Source organism: Epargyreus clarus, unplaced genomic scaffold (genome assembly GCF_041222505.1).
Source record: "Epargyreus clarus isolate Ecla_fem2 unplaced genomic scaffold, WU_Ecla_fem_2.2 ptg000008l, whole genome shotgun sequence".
Taxonomy (NCBI): domain Eukaryota; kingdom Metazoa; phylum Arthropoda; class Insecta; order Lepidoptera; family Hesperiidae; genus Epargyreus; species Epargyreus clarus.
The window spans coordinates 5,079,821-5,105,760 of record NW_027332216.1 but is presented as its reverse complement, the minus strand read 5'-3'; the positions used below and the strand labels follow the sequence as shown (position 1 = coordinate 5,105,760).

At 35.0% G+C, this 25,940-nt stretch overlaps 1 protein-coding gene across 1 annotated transcript in view; it reads right to left on the bottom strand.

The window, feature by feature from the left end:
- Positions 1–24,566, bottom strand: part of Ca-alpha1T (Ca[2+]-channel protein alpha[[1]] subunit T) — a 34,131-nt gene extending 9,565 nt beyond the window's left edge. Inside the window, exons 1-24 of the mRNA XM_073075758.1 lie at positions 24,460–24,566; positions 23,858–23,991; positions 22,268–22,365; positions 15,011–15,182; positions 11,718–11,994; positions 11,471–11,563; positions 11,103–11,335; positions 10,580–10,694; positions 9,644–9,733; positions 9,118–9,271; positions 8,848–8,886; positions 8,206–8,402; positions 7,927–8,110; positions 7,640–7,850; positions 7,339–7,548; positions 6,199–6,316; positions 3,722–3,877; positions 3,512–3,646; positions 2,468–2,644; positions 1,874–2,074; positions 1,470–1,765; positions 1,057–1,232; positions 719–888; positions 291–399 (exon numbers count right to left, since the gene is read on the bottom strand). Of these exons, the coding sequence (XP_072931859.1) occupies positions 291–399; positions 719–888; positions 1,057–1,232; positions 1,470–1,765; positions 1,874–2,074; positions 2,468–2,644; positions 3,512–3,646; positions 3,722–3,877; positions 6,199–6,316; positions 7,339–7,548; positions 7,640–7,850; positions 7,927–8,110; positions 8,206–8,402; positions 8,848–8,886; positions 9,118–9,271; positions 9,644–9,733; positions 10,580–10,694; positions 11,103–11,335; positions 11,471–11,563; positions 11,718–11,994; positions 15,011–15,182; positions 22,268–22,365; positions 23,858–23,991; positions 24,460–24,552 (3,838 nt within the window). The 5' untranslated portion in view covers positions 24,553–24,566. The remainder of the gene's footprint in view (positions 1–290; positions 400–718; positions 889–1,056; positions 1,233–1,469; positions 1,766–1,873; positions 2,075–2,467; positions 2,645–3,511; positions 3,647–3,721; positions 3,878–6,198; positions 6,317–7,338; positions 7,549–7,639; positions 7,851–7,926; positions 8,111–8,205; positions 8,403–8,847; positions 8,887–9,117; positions 9,272–9,643; positions 9,734–10,579; positions 10,695–11,102; positions 11,336–11,470; positions 11,564–11,717; positions 11,995–15,010; positions 15,183–22,267; positions 22,366–23,857; positions 23,992–24,459) is intronic.
- Positions 24,567–25,940: the final 1,374 nt, after the last annotated feature.

The following is a 25,940-nucleotide window of genomic DNA, read 5'->3' as shown; positions in this document are numbered from 1 at the left end:
ATTAACAGAATAATGATCAAAGAATATAACAAAAAAAAAATAATGAAATAAAAGTCCAAAACGCCAAACGCTCTCAGATTCATTAAAAAAATCATTCAGTACCGTATTCAAATATTTTGCGGCCTTAAATTTCTATTTGGAACTATCAAGCCTTAAAAAGAAATGTAATTCTGAATAGTCTTGTTTTAAGCGAAAAATATACGATGAAAGGTTCGTAAATGAGACTTCAGGGAACATTTTGAAGCTATTCATTTCAATTACGTATTCCAAGGGCACTTCACGGATTTTACCTGTCAAATAGTCGTTAGTGAGCGAGAGGCGATGAGGCGGAGGTTTCACTGCATCGAGCCGAATGGTGGATTCTGATGAGAAACCAGCTTCTGGAGCCTTCCATGATACCTTCAATAGTTGATAGCTGAATTATCACAATATTTGGAAAATAACTTAGCAAACATGGAGCAAAATCAAAGACATAGTAATACATAGATTAACAGCTTATTACAATAAACATCTTATAGAATTAAATGTATACTATATAGGGTACACCCAAACATAATGAAATGCGTTTTAAATAAATAATTCATTTGCAAATATTAAAAATGAGTTTGATATTATCTAGAAAAATCCTTTAATACTGTTTGTTATAGAAAATAGGAATTCGAGGAATATTATGTAGATACGTTAGATTTTGCCAAAAAACGTAATAAGTAGAACTTACGTCAGGTAACAGAGGCGTGGTATGTGCAGACACTCTTCTGACTGGTGGCACCAACACTCTTGGTGCAGGTAACTGAGATCTTGACCGATTATTTGGTAATTCTGATTGCGTATCATTTTTGATAACCATTGACGATGATAGCAGAAGCTCATTTTTACGAAGATTGGAACCTATTGAAGAAATTAAAATATATCAGCGCGAAGAATTAATAGTAACGTACACTTTATAATTAGTAGAGTTTGAGTAACATGATATTAAAAATGGTATTGATTAACCAATCTTGCTTATTATGCTATATGCTTATTTGATGCCTTCGGTAGTTAGCAAAATATTATTACCATTACCATTACAAGTCCCATGATCCCGACCATTATTTAGGACCACAGCATCAGAATCAGACCCTGTGCGCTGTTTCTTGCGACGTATACTTGGTCTTGATAGTCGCCAGCTATATCCTCTTTGAACTCGACACTTGTCTTCGCCATTTGGGATCGGTATTACTGCAGTCAGACTTCTGAAATTGATACTGTACTTATTGCAACCATAATTGATTTAGTCATGCTTCTATATTCTATAGTATTACTAGATTCTGTTATACAAGTTACTTATAATAAAAACCTAAACCTAACCTACTGTTTTTCTATAAGTCAAATACATACATTTATCTCTTTCTACATCGTAAAATCTTAAAAATACTACTAAAAAGACAATATGTAAGTATTTACAATCAAATTAATAAAATTTTACTTACTTCTGGGAACTGAGTAGACTAGATTTGTCGCTGACGTTAAGACAGTTATCCTCTTTAGCTATTGTAACTTGTAAGTTCTTCTCTGGAATAATAGGAGACGGTAACGACCTGGGCGTGGTTGGTGACGTGGAACCGGGTGAAGTGGTCCTTGTAGGAGGCGGGGCTAAAGTTAAAGGTGGAGGTGCTAACGACATTGGAGGTAATCTGGCCTTCTCAGACCCCAACTGTGCAACCGCTGAATGAAGTGTTAAAGTGTAGCTGTTTGGAGGTTTTAATAATCCTGGAATACTTGTGCACTGGAAACAAAATGGTTACACTACAGCTACGGAATTGTAATACTATTATGACGAATTACTCGATATAATTAAGATTTAATGTATTAACCATAATAAAAATATACATACAGATGTCCGGTCTATAGAATCTAAACTCGAAAGCATTGAAGAACGTTCTAGAGACAAGGCTACATTGAAATCCCTGAAAGATGCTCCAGGCTCCAAAGTCGTGGAAGGTGAATCTTGAGGAGTAGCTGCCGTGTGTGTTATCATTGGGACTACTGTTGTATTTTCTGTCGCGTTGGTATTGTTTGCTAGCATTTTTGATTCCTAGAAGCATAAAGATAATTTTCATACAAGTATGTACAGATACGACAAAATTTCATACACACGATGTTTTGTATAATAAAATGAAAGATATTAAAACAATACAAAGGTACTAAATTAATACAAATTGTAACAAATAATGCGTGTGAGAATATCGCCTGCGTTACAAGCGTACGAACTAATTTAATCAGTGCAAAAGTTTGCAGTCCATCCGGTTGCCTAATTTTATTTGTCGGATAGTATGTAACCAAATTTAACAAAGGTTCAACAAATAGGTCGGGTATGCGGGCTGTTTTATTTGCCAAAGCAATCATTTTAGTGAGAGATATTTTTGCATGGACCCGTATTTGCTTGGTTCTTTGTGTATTCGATCATTTCTCTCTGAAAGGAACTCACCTTTTGTATATTGCATTTGTTTGATTGCGCGCAGTCCTTACAAAGGCTTGGGTGATGAGCAGAAGATCGCGTTTTGCGACGCGATCTTATGGCTTTCTCTTTGTGACCGTTCACGTCGTCTTTTGCGTTTGCTTTTCTGACATCATCCGCAGACCGCCAGTAGTTCTTTATTTCATTCTAATTTAAAGTAAAGTAAGAATAATAAGATAAGGAATTGATCACAGTAACGAGTCACAAGTAACGAATCAAAGACCATTTTGAGTACTTATATTATAATTATAATAACATCCATTAAGCAGCTCGGTGAAGGTCGTCTTATATCGGGATCTTCGACCACTAACTCTTATTTCGTATCCATATTTTTTATTTGTAGAAAATTATTGTCGTCGTAACCAACTTTTCTAAATGAATAACATTTATAAATGTTTGGCTTACCCGTAAATATTATTTAGTTTTCCGTCAAATCAACTAGACGAATTTTCTTATTTTTAAATACATACATTAATATTGAACAGACATAAAGTATAAGTTTATTCAAACCGAATCGTCAATACAACTTAGAACACAATGGCTATTGCTTGTTCCGAGCCAAACTACTAAAAGTTTGGCTAGTTACCAAGTTCCGGATTGAATTTGCCGCAAGGGTCGCTGTTTTTCGCTGTTACCAGAATCCACGTGCCAATGAAAGTGAGTTTCTACATGGTTAGTTCTGTACCTACTTTGCGAAAGTTATTATACCTAATAATCATTATTAGCGAATATATCGAATAATATTTTCCAAAACTTTTCTAACAAACTTGATAAGCTCTGGATATGTTAGATATTACAGATATGAACTTTGTATTAGTATGCCTACTGAACTCGAGCAGAACTTGAATGTTCGTAGAATGTTCTTAACTTTTATAGTAATAAGAGTCTTTATTAGATTATTACATGTAGAAAAAATATAAATTAGTACTTGCTTTCCTCCGGTGAAGCGCAGTTCAATAATAGCAAATCATTTACTTAACGACTAATAAAATATACAGATTAATAAAAACTTACTTGTGAAAAGCTTTCGCTCGAATGTGAACCTGAATTGGATTCGTCGTACTGTAATTCATTGTTGTCGGAGAAACATTCACTCGACAACTTTGATTTGGCTAATTCACGTTGTTCGCGTTCTCTCCTTTCATTGCGCTACAAAATTATTTGCTTAATAGAAAATAACTTTCAAGATGATAAAATAACAATTTTGTGATTAATTAAATTTACCTCCGAACTAAACCCTTCAACTAGAATGGCTACTAGTAAATTAAATAGAACATAATTGCCAAAAGTCATAAGTGCCACGAAATACAATGCGGCCCAGTGACTTGTTTTTTCCATACCGTTGAATAAAACAACATTCCAGTCTTCTTGTGTCAAAACCTGTAAAATATGAATTTAATTGAATACCATGCTTAGCTAATACATCATGCTACCACAACATGTATAGGTATTTAAATATCATTAATAAATCAAAATAAGCAAGGTGTGCTGTTTTCGTGTATAAGTCGTGCTTAGTGTCAACATTTGGTAAGTATTAAACGTGACAAATTAAACAAAACAAAATAAAAAACTTCAGTTAGTAAAGAAAGTGTTAGTGTTACAATGTTCATGTATGTAGCTGTATCAGTGTACACAAAATATACATTAGAATGAAGGGGAACACAGACGGCGGTTTGGAGTACACAAGCAAAAAGGGTCCAGCATTTTCTATCACTAATAAGCAAGATGCACTAACTACGGAGCGCTCCTTGAAATGCATAACTTACTATCAAACAAAATAACTAATTTAGTACGACGAGTTTCTCGCTCGTTTCATATTTTTTAGTAATACACACGACCAATCTTCCAATGTTCAAATAGAAGTCTGAACTTTCTGAAAAATTTAGCTTGATCGAACAGACGTTAATGTTTGAGCGGTACGAGAAACACGCGGCGTCTACCTCTAAAAGCAAATTCGAATAGGATCGCAAATAAACCGACAGTACACGTTGGCTAACATTAGTCTCTCAAGGCTTACCTGGAAAACGGTGACGGTAGCCCAGAGGATGTTATTAAAATGTTTCCTGTCGCACTCACACTTGGGATGATGTGAAATGATCTCCGGGCAGGTACAGTCTCGCTCAACGCCATTGTCTTCGACGTACTTGCAAAACTTACCACCGAATAGATACATGCCCAGAATACTGCGCGTCGTGAGTCCGATGAAAAAATGAAAGAAAAACAAAATGCTATGCGCAAACGCCGCGACCGAGTCGTCCTGACGATATATTGTTGCGTACGCGACGGTAACACTGCATCTTGTCATGAAGTTTCTAGCAAAACTTACTCTACATAATATAGGAGATATCGTAGACTCTTAAAGTTATAATTTGTACACTGTTTTGTATTTTGTTTCACTACTTACCTGTCTAAAATTGTTTTTAAAAGTCCATAGAGCATTTCTTTTACAATATTGAAAGTAAAATAAGTTTTGCTTATCCGAATGTTACATTAAAACAATTTTAGAAGCGAAATTAGTGAAGCAGTGTTATCGCCGTAAATACGCTACCACCGATGGTTAGTTAATATAATTATCTAAATTATATACCTACTAAATTAATAACATTTTATTTAGTGCATGTTCCCCAATAAAATTATTATCATAATTAACATTCATCTTTATATACTGCCTCATTATCTCAGAACAATAAAATGCAATGAAATAAATGAGAAGAGAAAAATAGGCGAAAGAAATGTGCATAAAAGATACTGAAAGTTTTCATTCGACCGACTCGTAACTTAGTCGTTTAAATGTCATTCAGATTAAATGCATCAATTTAGAAAATTAAGATATCATGTTGGTTTTAATGCTTAAGAAAATTCAAGGAGAAAATATGTGAATGGTCTAAAACTTCAAAATTATAAAAATGAAAATTGCAATGTGAAAATAGGAATAGTATTGGAAATAAGATTGTTGCTGAAGTTAATAAAATAAAAAATGCAGAAATGCAGGTTTGATTACGAAACCAGTGAAATTTTAGTAAAACAAAAAAAAAGAAGGTAAAAAATAGTAACAGTAGTAACTTCACTAATTTCGTAGAACTCATATTTAAGATAGACTTAAAAATAATAGAAGCAGCATGCAAAGTGATAGAGATACTGTTTATACTGAGTACAGCTGTAGTAGTGGGAGTTATAGAATCGACGTAGGGGTTACTCGCGACTCGGCTTGACCGACCTCAATCTAACCTTCTACTCAACCAAGCTCTCTGACTAAATGTGCTCTCGACTTTTAATGGATAATACTTTACGTCACAACATAACAAAGTGATCATGAGTCTAAGTGAAATTGGAGCGTTTGTTACCAATGGTTCTAGATTTGTTTACTACGCGGGAACTAGGGTAGCGGTTACGCGACTGAACGCCTGTTTGACAATACACAATGCTGCAAGCGTATTCAATCGAACAGTAAGTCACTTGAATGAAAATGGAAAATTAGACAAACGTAAATTGAATCTTGCAACAGAGTGGACGGTCGTCGATTGTGTACTCGCGTGGTTAGTCGATTAGCCGTCACAAGGACAATCTTCTGTTAACAGGGATTGTCATTCTGTCGTGAGTGTTGCCTGCAGACGGACCCGAAGGTAAGCGTTTAGTAAAATGTTGCAAGTTCAGTCTGTTTTGGATTGTCTGTTAGATACTTTATTGAAAATGTTGAATACCTGAAACACCGTGACAAAGGCCCACAAGAGGGTATCAAAGTTTTTTCTGTCGCACTCTTGATCGCCCTCTTCGTCTTTCTCGCAGAATTTGCACCCGAAGAGGTTCATACCGAGGATGCTGAACGTTACCACGCAATATACGATTAGATAACAATACGATAGCTACTGTCCTTTCCACATATAAAGGAAGAGATACGATATACAAGAAAGAAAACATTTTTATAGAAGTAGGTGTAAGATATATATAAGGTGCAGGTGTAAATAAACTCAGGTGGACAAAGCACAAAAGCGTGAAAGACACTATGATAATAAGAATTAATAGAAGAAGAAGAAAAAGTTGTACAGAGTGTGGATAGTGGTCGTGTGTAGTAGGCAAATGTCGAAGAGAGAAGTGTCTAACACATAAAGGATCGAAAATGAAAACAGGGGAAATCACTCACAGTTAGATTAGTGCACGGGTAAGGGATGCGGGTGTGACAGTTAAGTAGAAACTATTCATATTTACGAAGGGTTGAATAAATCTTCGCTCGCTACGGAAAAATGAAAGACTCAATTGAGCAATCATGATTGATTGCTTGGGAGTGTAGGCTACTTGAATACTACAAGTCATGAGTTTTAGAGTTATAGAAGAATAAAGTAAACCAAAATATGAGACAGTTTAAAATTTCAGTGTGTAAGCAAAAACCTAGTCTATTACGTAAGTTGAAGATAGATTGGAAATAAAGAAAATAAGGAGCTTTTTTTTAAATGTAGTTAGTTGACGGAGACCATAAATATTCTTCGCCTTTTTCATTTGAAGAGTAGAAATAAATTTGAAATGAAATATTAAGAAAAAATGTAAATAAAGTAAAACAGAAAAAAAAAAATAATAAATTCTGTAGCAGTTTCAAATTATTAGGTATTTCTTTAATCCAGTATTTTTTGTGATTCTTTTATTTCACTTGTTTATTGACATGCAATTTATTTGAGTATTTTAAGTAATGTTTAAAACTTTACAATTCGGTGGCGTGTTATGCATTAAAATAAAACGAACTAAACATGTTTATTAACACACTCCCATTAATAAAATCAGTACACTATATTTGTTTCTTACTTATGCTAGATTTCATGATAATCGATTTATTATATTTAAGTAATTACCTGAATATGAAAATGAAAAGTACTAGAAGAGAAAAGAATACAGCAACGTTATCCATTGTCCTCAGCATGACGAAGAGCTGTCGTCGTAAGTTAGGCATAAATCGGACTAACTTTAATATGCGCAGGAGTCGAAACGTTCGCAGCACTGACAGACCTGAACTTCCAGCTAAATCCTTGTCGCTTTTAAAACTTTGCGCTAATTCGAATGCACTGTTCAAAAATCATAACATAATTTTAAGTTCCATGAGAAATTTTGAAATACTTATTAAATGTTTAAGTATTCATTTGTAAATCGATTTACCTTAAAATCACGATGACTCCATCGAACACATTGAATCCATTCGAGATATACTTAAAAGGTCCTTCAGCCACGATTTTTAGTATCATTTCAATCGCAAATATTGCTGAGAATACAACATTGCTGATTTCAACAATAACTGTCAACTCTTCTGGCTGATTATGATATTCAATACCCATTGAAAGAGTATTTATGAGAATGGCTAATAATATACCTAGAATTAGAAAAGTATGATAACAAAATAGTTGATACTGTCCACAAATAAATATTTACCTCATAATATTTCATACCTTGTTGAAAATACTTATGGTCGGCAATCGTTCTTATATGTTTTCGTAACAACGATAGTAGTCTTGCTATCCGTGAATAGAATGATGAGCATACGTTCGAAAATCTGCCCTTTCTGGTTTCTTTGGCTGCAGCTTCTGCCATTATTAAATCTACACAGCATGAAAAATCTTCTATTTCTACAATCTGTAATAGTTATCACAAAAAAATTAAGTTAACAAAGTAACAATGTAAATTTTCAAGATTTTTGAACAACGAATTCCATTTTGTTTTTTATTTACCTTAGTATCCGTCTTCTCTTCTCCAGCTCTTTTGCTGATTCCTTTAGTGAGTTCTTCAAAGAATGAGTCTAAAGCTACTTGTCCCGTTGGTAACGCTGCCGAGAGCGCTCCAGATAGTGCCAGCAGCTCCTGACAGGACATGGTGCCTCCCGCCGCCGCGCGCTCCTCGGCCGTTTCGCCTGCCGGCAGGTCGAACTCTATGCCCCCAAATTAGTGTCACTACAGTGCAATTCCACTATTTTCAATTGCATTATTTCTAATCACCTTAAAAGTATCTGTATCTTTAATTATGTTTTTTTTAATTCAACAAAGTTCATTTCATTGTTAAGTTCACTTGTATCGTTCTTAGTGACTTCTTTGTTTTGAATTGCAGACGTAATTATATAGTAATACTTTTAAGGTTGAACATCGATAGATAAAAAATACATTGAACACAGATTTCCTATAAAACAACTTGACAAAGCTGAGGAGTTGGTACTATCCTATGCTGTAAAGGTAGAAGGCAAATAGACCTAGACAGTTTAGTGAGGTCTAAATTTAGGGAAGTGCCTATAGAAAGATAGTGGAAGAGTAAGAAGTTTGAAGATCAGATTGCGCATGCCCGTCTAATAGCGCGTCTAGATCTACTGTCTCTAGACTCACCACTTTGGCTCTTTAGCCAGTCACGTTGGCACAATGAATCTATAAATATTTACGCATAATATGTTAAGATATTCCAATTGCAATGAAAGTTTTGAGAATCAGCAAGAATTAAACAAGGTCAAGCAAGATTCAGAACGTGTCAAAAGTTTGAATCGAGGGTGCGTTTATATTAGATTAAAACGATAGTTACAGTATAAGAAATTGAATTCGAGACGAGCGTGTTAATATTTTTGGTTGTATTTTTTGTTAGGGAGAACAATATACAGTTACCTGTCTGTGTCATCTTTTCGGATGAACATACGTTATGAGGATGCGCCACATGTGGTGCATTTGGTGCATGTAGGAGTACTGTATCACTGAACATAACTGATGAGCGACGTCGCGCCAGAGATGGTGGGGATAGCAGCGAGAGATTTGATGCATTCTGCGTATCAAAAAAACTTGTTACGAATCTATGCAACCAAAATGTTTTCTTACTGACAACAACGCTAACAAAGCCTAAATAAATTCATTGTATCAGTACAATAATATGATTTTCATATTTCATGTTTTCAATATTCCGAAGGTAGTTTTTGCTTGTAACATATTTTTATCAATTTTACTTTTTCGTAATACAGTAAGCATTCAGTATTATGCAAATTCATTTAAACCTTTTTTGTTTTCACAGCTAAATTCACATCTAATTGCAAATGTACATTTCAGATTGAAATACCGAATTTCGTGGATTTGAAATTTCGTATGAGTTTATTTCTTTTACCATTGTATTAAATTAGGTTACACTCTTCAATAACATTACCTCGAGGTCAGCGGCCGAGAGCGAGGGTACGCGCAACAGGCTGGGTCGGCTGAGGGGCTCATCGCCCCCCTCGTCCCCCTTACCGTTACCCTGTAACAAAACCTGGAGCTGACACGGGTGAGGAACTTACGAGCGAGGAATAAGAATGACAAACGACAACTTGAATACGTAACGGCCCTAGCAGACTAGCTTTTTTTAGTACTGATGATTCGCGTTGTTGCGCTGCTGTAACGGTGGTCGGCGATTTAGCAGTTTTGAAGCTAGATGCAGCGATCAAATATTTGATTACCGGTCGCAGCTACTTTCGGACGTTTGATGAAGCTGTTTTACGCGAAAAACGCGTAGCAGTATTGCAATCGCTAAATCGCATATTTTCTACACCATGACCGAACGCAACTTATTAAGACGTGATGCAGCATCAAGTAATCACTAAAACACTAATAATAAAAGAAGCTAGTCTCCGCGGACCGTAATACTGACATTGATTGTAACTAGCACTGACATTCTAAATCCAACGCAAAAAAGTCTATGCTAATAACATTCTGAACCGAGTCTGACATCTAACGATCAATCCAATTTCAGATCGAAATTCGTATAAAATAAAACATTAATCTTGAGAAAATAGCTCAATTTCTCTCTCGTTTCTTAAATTGATATTCCATAGGGATCACACTTTAGGAGAATAAGGTATTACGAGAAGTTCTTAAATAGAAACGTGTTTTACGTGATATATAAATGGTATTATATACCGTTTAAGAGATTGCGATTCTGAATATGGTATAAAACTGATTTAAGGTACACGTCTCAATTTTATTTATGGTAACAAGTTTCTTTTTAACTAACCCTTTATTATTCTACCCTTAGTAGTAGCATATCTTGTATGTTAAAAACAGCTTATACTTACATATATGAATACTAGTTTATATAAAGTTTTACCTGAGGATGCATCTTTGGACAACAAGGATGATGTTGTTTAGGTTTGTTGGCAGGTAACTGTAGCGTCTCTCGACTTCGCCATCGAAACTGGGCTCTTTGATGATATCGATATACCCTAAAATTTACAACGTGATTTAGGTTTTCCAGCCTAGGAGTAATTGCTTTTATAGCTTCATTTATTAAAGGTACAATATATCAAATTAAGCGTTATTATCTAACGCCAAATTTTCATATAGTGTCATTGTTGGGATTTACCCTTCACAAGTAAGAAAACACTAACATGTATAAATGCGTAAATGGAAAAACATCGGGTACGACTCCAAAGTCGGATCAGATATAAATATTAACTTTATCTTGACAAGTTGGGCTCAGAACAAATTGTGGCTGAATTATAAATTACTGATTAGGTGTTTTAATAGCGCTATTAGATATACAAATTAAACATTTAATTTTGCTATCATCGGCCTAAATTTTATCTTTTCCACAGTTCAAAAACTGCTGATTACGGGATGAAAAAGCCAACCTGATCTTTTTGGCCATTCTTCTTTTAAATCTCCTCCACAAATGGGCTACATATTTAACAATCTCTGCATAACAAGTGGCCGGTTCACTGTTATTGGTGGACGAAGCCAATGTGGATGAAGAAGTGAAGCGTGCCCTCTCGGCTCGCATGCGTTCCATCTCACGTTTCTTAGTTTCACTGAACTGTGTCGCTATGACGACAAGGCATAAGTTGATCATGAAAAAAGATCCGATCTGAAAAGTAAAATGATCTTTAACGATATCGGTTCTTTACCTGTGAGCTAATGACACAAATATTTTAAAAACTGTGAGTGAGAAGATTTTATTATTGCAAAGAATTTAATTGTGAAAGCTACTCATAATACTTACAACAATCAATAGTACGAAGTATATCCAATCCCAAAAACTGTGCGCATCTTGTACATAATACATAATGTCCGTCCAACCTTCTAAAGATATTACCTAAAAGTAACATATCAGACAAGGTTAAGTATATTTTTTGATATAGTTATTTTTGGCGGTCAATCAATACAATTGAAACCAAAAGAAATCAAATGATTCATAAAAACAATACACAAATACAGAACAGTTGCAACTATTTTCACGAAATACTTACTAAAAATATAGCCACCCAAGCGAGACCGATATTGTCGAAGGAGATCGTTCCCTGAAATGGATTTGGACCCCGCTGGGTGCAATTGGTGTAATACTGGTTCCAGTTCACGCATGACGTATTCGTTGGCGTGTTGTAAGAGAATTCCCTGGCAGACTCGTTACAGACCAACGGCCCGTAACGGTATGGAGGGAAATCACCACACAGGTGCATCCCACTGTCTTCAGGAGTGGTGCAGATGTAATCCAACTCTTTGGAGAATTCGTAGTGCAATGATATGCTGTGTAGAGCAAAGTTTGTGTTAGTATACTTTCATAAGTTTGTTTTGCCAAGATATAAGTTTTTTTTAAGGTCTAATCGTATCAATCATATAAATTATTATTTATTCAAACCAAATATTCGCTTATCAAGCCGAAATATTTATAATCGACTCATGTAGTAGATACATACAAAGTTTTTATGTTTGCTTTAATTGAAGTTAGCATTTTCATGGGGTGAAATGTTTGACAGTATCGTAAGTGGGTTAGATTCGTGAAAGATATCATGTTTATTTCAAATGGGTCAATTGAAAGTTGCTGAAAAATGGGCAATTATTAATCACAATGTTAGATATGATTATTTTGAGATTACTTATTGCTAGGAACATTCAGATGTTTCAGAGAACTAATTTCACTTAACTACGACAATCTAAGGCAGGAACGTCTCTAAAATAAATGAGGTCTAAACAGCCATTCAACGCTTTAATTAAACAGGTACTGTTACCATTCATGCGATTAATGAAATTATTCGAGGAATATCTACGACGATCGCATGCAAACAATGAAAGCCGAGGGAAGAGTTAAAGTGGGGAGATAATTAGATATTTTTTAATGGGCTTGTGCTGATAAAGGAGTATTGGAAAAGTGAGGTGAACATTAGAAGATGAAAAGATTAACGTCAATAGCCTCTTTGTCGTTATCGTTTAATGGCAGCAGTCGGTTCGGGCTCGCGGGCGTACGGCTGGAACATGACCGTAGGCCATAACCCACGTCATTTGGGCGGCTGACCGTTACCGACCTTGTTCCCTTGATGATCGCCATAAAAGCATTATTGTGGTCTTTAACTTTTGTGTACGATGCTATTGCTTTTAAAGAGGTCAACATACATCGAAACTTAAATTTACCATCACAAATTCACTTTTGGATGTTTTGATAATGGAATGCTTTTTCGTGTTCCAAAAGCATCGGCAAATAAAATTAAACAAAACATCAGCCACGATAAGTTTCATAGAACATTCACAGGCGAAATGAAATTATCAATCAAGCCAAAAAATGTTATTTACATGGTCATTAGTAACGGCTGTGCTAATGTTTATGTACAACTGATTAATAATATCTTTATGGCTGGTATGTTATTCGATCATTAATCATACGATATTATGATGTTTCTGTTGGTTTATTTATATACAAGTGTTGCATTATATGTTTGCGTTATGTGTATTGGCTTAGACCGCTATAAAAGTAATCAGACGAAATAACATTGACTGGAAAGTGTTTACAAAAATCTTTAAAAACGGAAGTAGACAGAACTACCCAAATGTTTTATCCATTTGAAATAAACTGGCAGTTCTTTTTATTCAACAATGACAAAAGGGTCGTAATAATTGTTGGGCCATGAAAATTAATCTGTACCTACCCTTAGTAGTTTTTACGTTATTAAAAAAATGACTGTTTTTGTATATATTTACGTATTTGCTCGTACATTTTCAATCAGTGCCCCCAGCGGACTGTATCAGAACTGATTGGGAATGTATGGAAAATTTGTAAACAAATACAAAAACAGTTATTTTTGAAAAAGCTTATACTAAGGGTACTGAGCACAAAACTGCCAGTTTATACGGAAGCAATGATAGCACATCTGGACGGCAGATGTGTGAAGGTACACGATACAACATATTTCAATGCCCGTAATAGAAACACTTATTTTAATCCGAAATCCTTACGAGTTGAGTCTGACGCGCACTCTGTACCATTCAGACAGGTCTCTGGAAAACAAATTGAGGAATGGTGATGGGTGTTATGTATGTCCGTGAATATGCTATAATAAGTATGATTAGTCCATAATGGTCAACATTTAAAGACGTGCCTTCTTTTTAAATAATTCTAAACAAAGTTTCGATTCTTTAATTTAAACGTATTACATATCACGTCTTTATATGTTTCTGTTAATTGTTTACTAGTGTTATGAGTCTAATTATAGTAATTGTATCTACTTGATCCATTTCAATATGTACTTCAAACTTGTATCTACCTGTCATATTAAAATCTATATTAAATAACAGCTGTTTCATTTTCATCAGTATAACTACTCGTAACTAAATAAGAGTAACTGTGTTATGACGCCAACAATGTCATGTAGCAAGTTACTTAATGTTAGACTAAGATCACTACCGTCCAAACTCCTAGCCTCATAAATGATCCCTCATGCTTGTTCGAAACGTGTGAGTGTTGACAGTATGCAATATTTAAGTGTGGTTATGACGCGACAAAGCTGATTGTCTTGACATGCGCGTTCGGGCTCTTCTTCATTGGTACGACACGGCACGGCACGTTCTTATTAGTGATCGAAGCACGGCACTAATATCACAGACAAAATGTCAAAATAGACGCTGCAATTGTGTGTATTTGGCCTTCATAGGGACAACAAAGCACTTATAGATATGATTATTTATAGGTTAAAATTGTACAGTTCGTTATTTGGATTTTTAAAATCGATTCTTCAATTACTTTAACAGATCAATCACTACTGTCATTGGGTTTTGTTCAGACAGAGATTCACTTAAAAGTTCTTGTGAAGTAAATGTAGGTAGAAAAATACTGGAGCCTTAATTTTTATACAGACGCTGGAACATGTACCTATTTAGATTTGTGTCTTTGGCTGGCACTAACAGAACTATCAGAAGTCCTGTCAGAGTCAGTACCGTGTCGTGTCGTGTCCTCTCAATAAAGAAGAGCCCATGTTAGTCGTGGCAGTATAGAATGGTAAGTAAATATGTCAATGGAATGGAGCAGCTGTGGATATGCTCGTCGTGGATATAAGCGTTAAATATTGCATGCAGTCAACGTTAGCGATGGGACGTGCCGCTAAGACGAGCGTTTTCGAGCAAATGGTTCAAAATGAAAACTCATTTATACTATTCATACGCGGAACTCAAATCTGTATTCATATTCACGTTATTCAAGTTATATTCTTCGGCTTCATCTGAATGAAACTCATTGAAAAGATACGTTTTGAAAATTATATTATGGAGTACGTACTTGGGGCGCAAAACATTGGGTGGTAGGACAAGCTCGCATCGCTGCCTCAGGATTCCCTCCCATAATTGTACTCCGACGATACCGAATATGAAGAACACGAAGAAACATAACAGTAAGACATTACCCAGCATCGGTAATGTGTCTAGTAGGAGCATTACTAGAATTCGCATACCTGGAAAGAAAAAAATCGATTACAACTACTGAAAATTATCAGGTTAATGCAAAGTCAAGGGACTAAGGTACCTCTCTGTTCTTTAACTCCAATGGTACCATCACCTACATATTTCTGCCTTAAATAGTAATAATGTAGCACTGTTGTCTTCTAATTTATAGGATGAAATGCTTTTATCGGTGTATACTCATGTACCCCGTTAGTATACACTAATAGAAGCATTTCAATGTAGTCCTCAGTGATAGTTAAGCGTTCGTCTTTGCGTGGTCTTTCTTAGGTATGACTGCAATCCATTTAGTTGATTACAGTTGTCTGCAGACGCAGTGTCTGTTTATCATCAGGTGGAATACATGCTAGTTCGCTATTTTAATTTCATGAACAAGATTTTTTATGTAATCATAATTTATTAATAAATAACATTTTTGACTCTATAGGCGATGTACAGTGTACATCGTCAATTACGTAATGATAACTAACTAACCTCAAAAAACTAGGAAAAGGTTTCATTTGAGTTACTTCAACCCACATTAGAATAGTAGGTGTAGGTACAGACTACCCCGCAAGTGGTTGAGCTACACTGGAAAATCCTCAGATAAACTAACCAAATAGACTCCGCATCAGTCAAATATCCAAAGAGTAACGATGTTAATTGGTCCCCCATTATGTGGCGCACTTGTTTGTGCGAAGCAACGTGCACTTTGCAGCTGCAATCAGCTTTTGACCCAATTAGCGTGTCCCTTACTTCCCGCATATCCGGTGGGAACATGTGCTCATCTGTATGAACATCTATAACCTATTGAAGTCTATTTGGTATATTGTCAGCTTATAGACAACGATAAAGCTTCGGTCAATCAATGTCTCGTGTTCTAAGTTTTTTATACTTCTTTCTATATACGGTAAAACATACTTTTCTGAAATATGCTCTATCTAATTTAAACTACATGCCAATAAAATATTATTAAGTTTATAAAAATAAACATTTAACGACTATCTTCAACTTCATTTAAGCCAAAAGTGTAAATATTAAAATAAAAAATCAACCGTTTAAAAACTCTTAGCTTTAATTTTTTTATCTTTAGGTATATTATGGTTAATACATTAGAATATTGACTAGTTTTTAATACTTTAGTAGTACTTTTTAGTTAGTATTTTTTTAAATGTATTTTTTAAAATCTACAATTATGAATGATAATATGTTTATTAAAGTCATACATTATTAAAGATTATTCACTCCTAACAAGAAAATGTAACTTTTTGACAATAGCCACTGTCATCTATTTTCGTGTTTGAAGAATATTAAAAAAATGTAGTTTTTAGATCATTTACAAATAAAACGATATTTCTTCGCACCTTTTTCGATTTCGTGTCTAACTCCGCATGTCGGCATTGTCCCGCGTTAATTACACCATGAAAGCCATTAAAAATTAATATTAGTCTTTTAATGGCTTCCTTCAATAACAAGGCGGTGAGATATTTATACTTATCTATGATTAAAGTTTTGAATTATAGTGTACAATTCTACAAAAGGTATCTGCTAAACCAATTTATCTATCTTTTAGCGGTAGCTCAAGAGCTTTGTGAAATACAATGACGCTGTATCTCAATCAAGCTTCACCAGATAAAGGATTTTGCCGTCAGTATGAACCACGTTGAAATGGTATTACCGTGCAATTCGAGTACGTCCAAATCGGATGCCAAATTGAACCGAAAATTACGGTGAATTGCAGTTGAAAGGGTAGGATTTCCACACTAAAATACCGTTTCGTGAAATCGAAAACTGGTTCAGTTGTGCGTAGTTGAGACTTTGGGAAACTGCTTTGATTACAGTTAACCTGTACTGAACATCGTTTCAGTTAAATGGTTTTAAAATTAAGTAGGTATGAATGCAGTAGATCTGATGGTAAGTGACCAAAGCCGCTCATGGATATTGGTAATCTATTTCAATTCCAAATAAAATCAGAGGTTAACTGAAGGTGAAACAAATAAGGTTAACGAAGTTGGAATATGTTAGGTAAGTGCAGAAGCACTTATAAGGTAGAAACATTATCGTACCCTTCAAATTTAGAACATAGCATTGTTTAATACTAACATTGTAATACAGATTACTTATTTCTGTGCTTTTCAAAGTGTTTACCTCCTGGGGGGTCGCGAAGCCTTTATAAGGGGATCGGGAAACTACAGTGAAAAAGTTCAAAAACGTATTTCTACTAAGATACTATTATTTAAAAGCTATTGGCCACCATTTGGCGATGTAATTGATGTAGAAATATTTTAGGAATTGGTCTTATTAAACCGATAAGCACCTATAATTATACTTATTAAAATTAAACAACTTTGATATTAGTGCCATTATAAAGTATGGTAGCAACAGCAGAGGTAGGTGATCGCGAAATATATTTACTCAGGGGTTCGCGCCGTGGGAAAGATTGAAAAGCACTGACTTACTTTATTCATGTCGGGAACATGGAGGTAATACGATGATACAACTTTCGGGCAAATGTAATTAGTTACTTGGTAACAATTTTCTTTACCTGCGTGATGCTTTTGTTCGCGTATCAAGACATATATGAGAAAAGTTACGTGACTTATGATAAACGAAACCTAGTTAAGGATTCCTTAAAAAATATATAGGTTTTATCTATGAAACTTTTGTAAGCTATTGCTTTTATGCTTCCATTATATATAACTACTATCATGATAAAATGCTTTAAAGAATACCACGAACATATTTTATTCAATTACATATCTATCTTTTTATGTATTTGAAGTAGCGAACGCTGACGTAAACTGCTATTTTTAGTGGTGTCTATAAAATACACTGTGGTTAGTGTAAGTAGTAATATTTTGCGTATAGAAGATACTTTTAATGTCAAATAAAGAATATATTATTTTTTATATATTATATATTAAATTGCTATTCCTATATAATTTTATTGAAATTACCAAGTATAAGACTATCCTTGAATCATTATATTTTACTATCTTTATATCTTATATATAAAATTCTCGTGTCACAATGTTAGTTACCGTACTCCTCCGAAACGGCTTTACCAATTTTCACCAAATTTTATATTCAGCATATTCAGTAGGTCTGAAAATCGGCTACTATGTATTTTTCATACCCCTAAGTGATAAGGGTTTTTCACTCTTAACATTGTTTTATTTATATAGCAACACAACGTTTGCCTGGATAGTAAATATTAATATTATGTAATGTATTTATAAGACACGAAACTCTCAATTCAACGAATTCAATTCTACCAAAAAGCTCACGTTTGTTGCAACTGGTAAACTGAAAGTAAATTTACCAGTTCAAAATGAGTTATTTAGGTATACTGGTAACTTCGAAAACACGAGCACCTGCCTTTCAATTAATAATTTTCAAATAAGCAGTTTCCAATTCAATACTACGTCGTACAGGTTTCATTTCGTTTGTAATAACTGTATTGGTAACTACGTCAATTCTATAGAGTAATTATTGTCACTTTCAATTAAGAGATTCAAAGTACGATTATGCCCTTTGTACCTGGGGGCCTACCACCATCTTTACAAACCATCATAGTTCAGGAACGTTTTATTTCCTCCTTAAAACAGTAAAATATTCCGTCATACACAGTTGAACAAACTTAAACCTTTATTAATTTTTCGCTTATCCATCGTATAAAACCAACTGAAGTTGTCATATTTTGCATAAAAAGTCAAATTTCCTGCAAAAAAGTAAAAGTATGATTAAAATAATATTGTTTTAAGAGATGGTAGTAACCCCACTGTTCCATAAGATTAACTATTAAAGATCGTGTATTATCGATAAGATTTTTTTGTATACGTTTTGGAGTTCTGTACCCAATAGCTGAAAATGGTATCTAATTACTAAACCCGCGACTTCTGACCGTCAGTTAAAGTGCTCTATCTCTTAAATCATACTAGATAGATGTCCGGGACATAGACACTTGAAATATATAGCTAAATACATCGTACGGAACCAACCATTCAGTGCTATTTATTTCAACAGATAAGCTATTCGGGACAAGCATATTTAAAAATTAAGCAACAGTTGTTTGATAAACTGAGCACTTACTACGATATTTATTCAGTAAAACAGAGTACGGAAATGCATTTTAAAATTTATCATCGAGTGTCAAAAGCTGTATAGTTTACCCCGCTAGGTGAATACCCAACAACAATTTAACTTTCCGGGCAAACAATTACCCATTTAGAGTGAACTATGCGGGCAATGCAGGTGTAATAAATATATTAAACGTCAATAAACAATGCAGTCTTGAGTAAGATTAAAATCATCTTAGTGTGCATACAGAATACAATACCTACATACATTAATCGACACCTTTTTTTTTGTTTACGAGGGTGAAACCTTCAAAAGGTACCCGACGACGTGGGATCGGCGCCGGGTTATGTGGGATTTTTACCGCACTAAAACCCCCCCGGTGGCCGTCCTAAGCGCTTGTTGGAGAATTCTGGGATCTTCGGGGGAATACAACCGGAGTCCTCCAAGCGCGATGCCCCGATCGGGCTCTTCCCTGGGGGGAGCACTTTTGGCTCCTCCCACACCATCTGGTGTTTATGACGGTATGCAACCACACATATCGTCGTCCTTCCCGGGGTTGCTTGCTGGACGGTTCGAGATATTCTTACGACATCTATGGCACAGTGAGACACGCAGAACGTGCCGGGTTCGATTCACGATTAAGGGAATAAATGTTTAAATGGGATAATGTTTGTATGGGAATCTAATTATTCGAAGGCAGGTACAAGCAATTAAGTATTCAAGTTTCTGGTTAGAAGTTACCACTGTACTATTGCTATTTTAGACTTTTAACAAAATTATACTTTGTGGTAAAAAATTGGGCGTTGATGGTTTGTATGGGACTCCCGTTATTTGAGTTTAAATGTAGTTCGTAGTTTTCGTTGTAATTTCGAAGTCATTTGAATAATTTCATTATAATGAGGATTGAAATTAAAATACAAAAGTGGAAGGCAACTTACGGGCAACAACAAATACGCTATATATGTCACGGTCTACTTAGGCTCCTATCTCACCGTTAGAGACGGTATTCAAATAAAATATAGTAAAACATATGACAGGCATCTTACCTGGCAACGGTTTGGAAACGTCACCGATTTATTAGTTGTCAAATGTTTCCATAACATATTCTGTTTGAATTCATCATAATCGACCTGGCTATAGCGTTGTTACGCTATACCCAGGTCTCACTGTTAGAAAGGGGCCTAAACGAGAACAAAGATCATCGTTAAATTTTCCCATAATTACAGAAACAAGATGATTCAGATACAATTAATGTACCGTGTACATTTTATTACTTGCACTATTTAATGCTTTATGATCATGATTTGTTCTCATTTTCTTATGTGAAAATCGTAACGGCACTAGCAATAAATCGTGGTCGGCAAAAATTAGCGCCGTAGTGCCGATGTACGTGTAACCGCGAGCGCGGTACGATTTAATTTGTGCCGTAGCTGCATTGTCCTTCTGTTCACAACTCCACAGATGCTTTGTGCAAACTTGAGGCTACGATTGCTTTTGTTTAAGCTTAATGCTCGTGCTTATATTTAGAAAGCTCTGACACATATCTGATTTATGTATTCCCCACAATGGAGTGTACTTCATAAATATTTCTGTGTGTATTTACATCTCCACACAAGTAAAACGAATTAATCTTGGAATGTAGTACCATTATAAATGTTAAATTTTCATGAATGTGTTGTGTGTAAAGTGGAACGCCAAATGTTTCAATAACGATGCTATTTGTCTTTATGTAGGATTATACCTATACCGCCAATGATTATTTTATACGCTCTTTGACGCATATATTCCGATACATGATTGACCTCATTACAAACGGGATAAAACACAAAATAATTGAAACACGACACAAAATTTCGAAGCAAAAAAGTCCGCTCTTAAATTCGGTGATAAAACGAGTTTCCGCGATCTAATTTTCTCATAATACCCACTTCGGGTTTTGAAAGTAGGGAGTGGCCGTATGTTCGGAGGCTGGCCGGGCCTCACTTGTTGCTCGCATCGATCGCCACCCGCACCCATTCTCAATTTTACCCCAGCTTAATTTCTATAAGTGCCACACCGATACGGATTTTCTTTACCGGAAAATCGCGCGTTCTGCTAATTTCGACCGTTTTTTGGGTAAGAATTGTAAAATGAATTCGGTCTCTAATGCACGTGGGATACTATCGAATTCCAGTTACTTTTGATTTTCATTTGATTAAACTAAAATATAGTCGACAATAGTGTTGAGAAGTTTTTAAGATAGAAGAAATATGTGTTTGAGTTTTTTGTCTGGGAAAGTTTCCGAAACTTATGGTTACAACGGATGCTACGAAGTATTGTAGAGTCATTCAATATTATAATTATAATAGATACCGGACAGAAAAACCGGACAAAATATAATAGACCTGTGATTGTCATCATATCAGTTAGTAGTCTGTTTCCAAAGTTTCCACTGTAATTGTATAAATTAATGATCACTTGCTTAAACTACAAGAAGTGGTATGACAGAAACAAGCTAAAGAGTTCTCTATAACATTCTCAAAGGTCTGTGAAGTCTACCCGCTCTTAGCGAACGTGGAGGACCGTAGAATAAACTCTTCATATTTCCTTTAGCAACATTCATAATTAAAGTTTTGTAGGCCTACAACAAAAGACTTTCACTGTTTCATAGCTAGTTATTAAACAAGATAAATACTACAAAAGCTAACTAATTGTAATAATAAAAATAATGATTTTATAACATTTTCATAACTCTATTTGTCACTACAAAGGCGACAATTGGATCCGCGATACTTTTAATACCCGAAAAATCAGTTCCCGATTAGTCCGTGTGAAAGCCTCTGGCATATGTAACACTGCTGTTATTGGCAGAATGGTATGGCGGTGTAACCTACAGAATCAAGCCACAGAGGATTCAATTTTCAAATATTTTAATTACTGAGTACGAGATGTCAGCAACTTATTTGCTGCCAACTCGTAAAATTTCCAAAGAAATCTCCCGTACTAGTAGTAGGTTGTTTACCAACACTTGATCACTTACTGGGTATCCTGTTGATAGCTCTCAGCGGTCGTAACACTCGGATAGTCCGGATCGCCGATAAATTGATATTCTCCACGTTGAGTGCGTACTCTAGTGCCCTGAAACGAAACGGTGATTAGGATTGTTATTGGAAGATAAAGATTGTCTAGTGGAGATTGCCCTTGTTTTTGTAATATTAGATTATATGAAATTGGACGGCCTGTAGGTCTAAAATAAATGCAATTCTAGTCAACAAAGTCTTATATGTAAGTGTAAGTTATATGTATTTACACGACATGATATTTTTTATTAAATCTTAAAATATTTTTAAGAAGCCAAATATTCTCTTCACTATGTATCTATCACTATTGATCAACGTAATTATAATGCTATGTTGCGTTTAGTTTATATTCAGTTTAGTTATTTTTTACCTACATAGGAACCTACATACATCTTGGAAACTACGCAGTTGGTATAGAATTATTTTATCCGGAGAAATATGTGAATAAACCCCGAAAGTTTATATTTGTAGGAATTAGTCAGTAATTTCGTAAAAAAAGATCTTAATGAGGATCGATTGCAGCATTATTGAAGGAGTTATTATGTACGAGCTTTTGCCCGCGGCTTCGCTCGCGTTACGAAGTAATATTTTCATACCCTATTTTATCCCCTTGGGGGTAGAATTGATCAAAATCCTTTCTTAGCGGATGTCTACGTCATAACATCTACCTGCATGCCAAATTTCAGCCCGATCCGTCCAGTGGTTTGGGTTGTGCGTTGATAGATCACTATGTCAGTCAGTCACCTTTGAGTTATATATATTTAGATGATATATCAAACGGTAAGTTGGCAGTTATATGGGCGTGAAGCTTAGAGTATACTCTCAGTTTACTACTATATGAAATATTGAAGTTACTACAACTACTCGCATTATGAGTAGGAAACTGAATTGTTAATTAACATTGCGCTGCGCTATCGCATATCAAAGTAGGTCGCAGAGTAACGTGTGTAACTACAAAGTTATGAAATGTTATCGGGGTCTATGCACAGCTACTCTTACTTCCGACCTCACGTTGCATAGAAAAGTATAGAGATTACATATACGTATTACTATACTTATAATAATTTACCTGTTTGTTATTGAAAAGAGAATATGTGTAATTTTAACGATCAATTTAACATGGATTCAGTGTTTGAGAATGTTCCTAGCTTCTATAAAATATTACATTAAAGAGTATAAAATAATTCCTTCATTCTTATTTTGTAACTGAATTATTTTCATAAGATACCAAGCTATTTCTTTTCTCTCTGCATAAAATTGAAAAATTGTGTAACAATTCAACATGCCCGCAATTTTATTAAATCTTTCAAACAAGACGAAAATATTACTACTATTTATAATTTTTGTTTTTTTTTGTTGATGTAGCTACCCGTTTATATAGGCTAACTTTAACAGTTAAACCAATTTTTGCAATTCTTGCGCGCAAAAATAGGAGTTATACTGAGTGTAACAGAGGATAATGTAAATACACTAAGTGTATCTAAGCCTTATGGGCACAAACCACGTTAAGGAGTGGAGCTAAAATCCTTTTTAAAGAAATCTGTTCTTACCCTGCAAAAACTATGAAAAAATCCAGTCTATTCCAGGAATCGGCGAGGTAAGTGCCGTGCCCGTACACTCCCATCGCCACCATCTTAATTGTCATTTCTAGCGTGAAAAACGCAAATATTATATCATCGAACACCTGAAACAAGGCAATGTTTATAGTTTGCAGTAATTAGGTCTAGACTCTCTTAATGGACGTCAAGTCTAAAATAACAACACAAAAAAAAACACAAATCCATTCATCAGTTAGCTTGTAGAGCCTCCGTTAAGCATAAGCCTCCTCCAATTAGCGTCAAGTTAACTGGTCTTGTGCCTTCTGAATCCAAGAGCTTCCCACTCTCTTCGTCAGGCTACCGACCCTGGTCGAAGGTGAACTATTCTTCTTTTACCTAAAAAGGATCACCTCCAGAGCTGTTTAGATTAGCTGTACTTCAGAGATTAGTTATTGGTCTGGGCGATTTGGCCCATCTATTGCCAGTTTAGTTGTTCATTGAGCTATGTAAGCTTAATTTGTGTAGTGTTTTCAACATTACAGGTCGTCGATTAGGTCGCGTAGAAACAGAACGGCTGTAAGTGGCTAAAGGTCAAAGGGATCAAAGGATATTACCTGTAATATTTTACATCTATTGGTGACACATTGATCATCGACGCAGGGCTGGTACATGCCGAGGGTGACGCAGTTCAGCAGGATCACCAGCATCGAGATCCTCTCGAACCATGTGTGCTTTTGGTTAAGGAAATATAATAAACTAAGACACACAATATTAATAGTTAATTAAATGTATTTAGCAATTTTTCGATACTGTCCTATGTATGATATTTTATTGTCAAAATTCGGAGACCTCAAAATAGAATATTTGCCAATACTGTTCTATGTTATTTTATTAAGGAATTCTGAGAACCAAAAATATACACGTGTAAATGAAGTAGCAATGTGGATGCAACAACCTGGCGGTAAGGAGTCACTGCTGTCCGTAAAAATCTATCAACAATCCTAGACACCATTAAGGTCCTACCTGAGATTGGCCATATATACAGCCATATCTATGTATTCCTGATTACTAATAACTTTGATCCCCATTAAATTACAATAACGTTTAAAACTGTTCTTATAAGAGTAAAAAAAGTATTTCTTCAACAAACTTACAACTTTTATTATTCCCGCTCAAAATCAACTCAAACGTCAAACCACATTTTTTCCTTTTTTTACCTTAAGTCTTACCAGCCAGTGATTATATAAATAAAAATGTATTATTATAAAAATAACGAATGATGAAAATAATACAAAATAATTAATTAAAATAACACAATAATTAATTAAAACAATAATATAATAATTTGAATAATTTTCTAACATACGATAAAAACAAACCGTCTTTGTTTATCAACGGAATGTTCCATCCACGGGTTCCATCTCAGAATAGTATTGTTCTGAGGGTTCCATCACCTATCAAACTGTTTTTTTAAATATACCACAGAGAAATAGTCTAATATAAGTATCCTTATTTATTCTTTATGTACACAAAGCATAATTTAAAGTAGGATAGCAACTAAAAATCAAGTCTCGATTTAACCTTAAACTGCCCCACGTTGACAATTTCTCCGTAACAGTCCGTAAAAATGTTATTAGAAGCGATTGAGAGGGCGAAATCTCAACTTGGCTTCTTTAATTAAATACCAAGTGCTCTCGATTGCGATTAAATTGAGAAACTCCGATCGGGCTTCAACGACTAACTGCGATCGCTAAGAAATGTACTAACGAGCCTGTAATACTTAGCGGTGTAAGTCGATACGTTTCAAATATCACTTTGATATTAAATTGTGCTGTAATATTTTTATAATATTTTGTTCTGTGCTTGCGAATTGGCTGTCTTTGTTTTTATTTCGTTGTTTACTGTGCCTTAGCTGAGTACGAGTCTTTTTTATAATATTGGAGTAGCAGCATGCAATCTACCTGATGGTAAGCGGCTACTGCCGCCCATGGACATCTGTAATCAACCCCGGATAGGATTAGATATTCGTACCTGAGGTCGGCCACAGATGCGCCGCTACCCCTGAGGTCTAAGCTGGAACACCTCGGAAAAATAT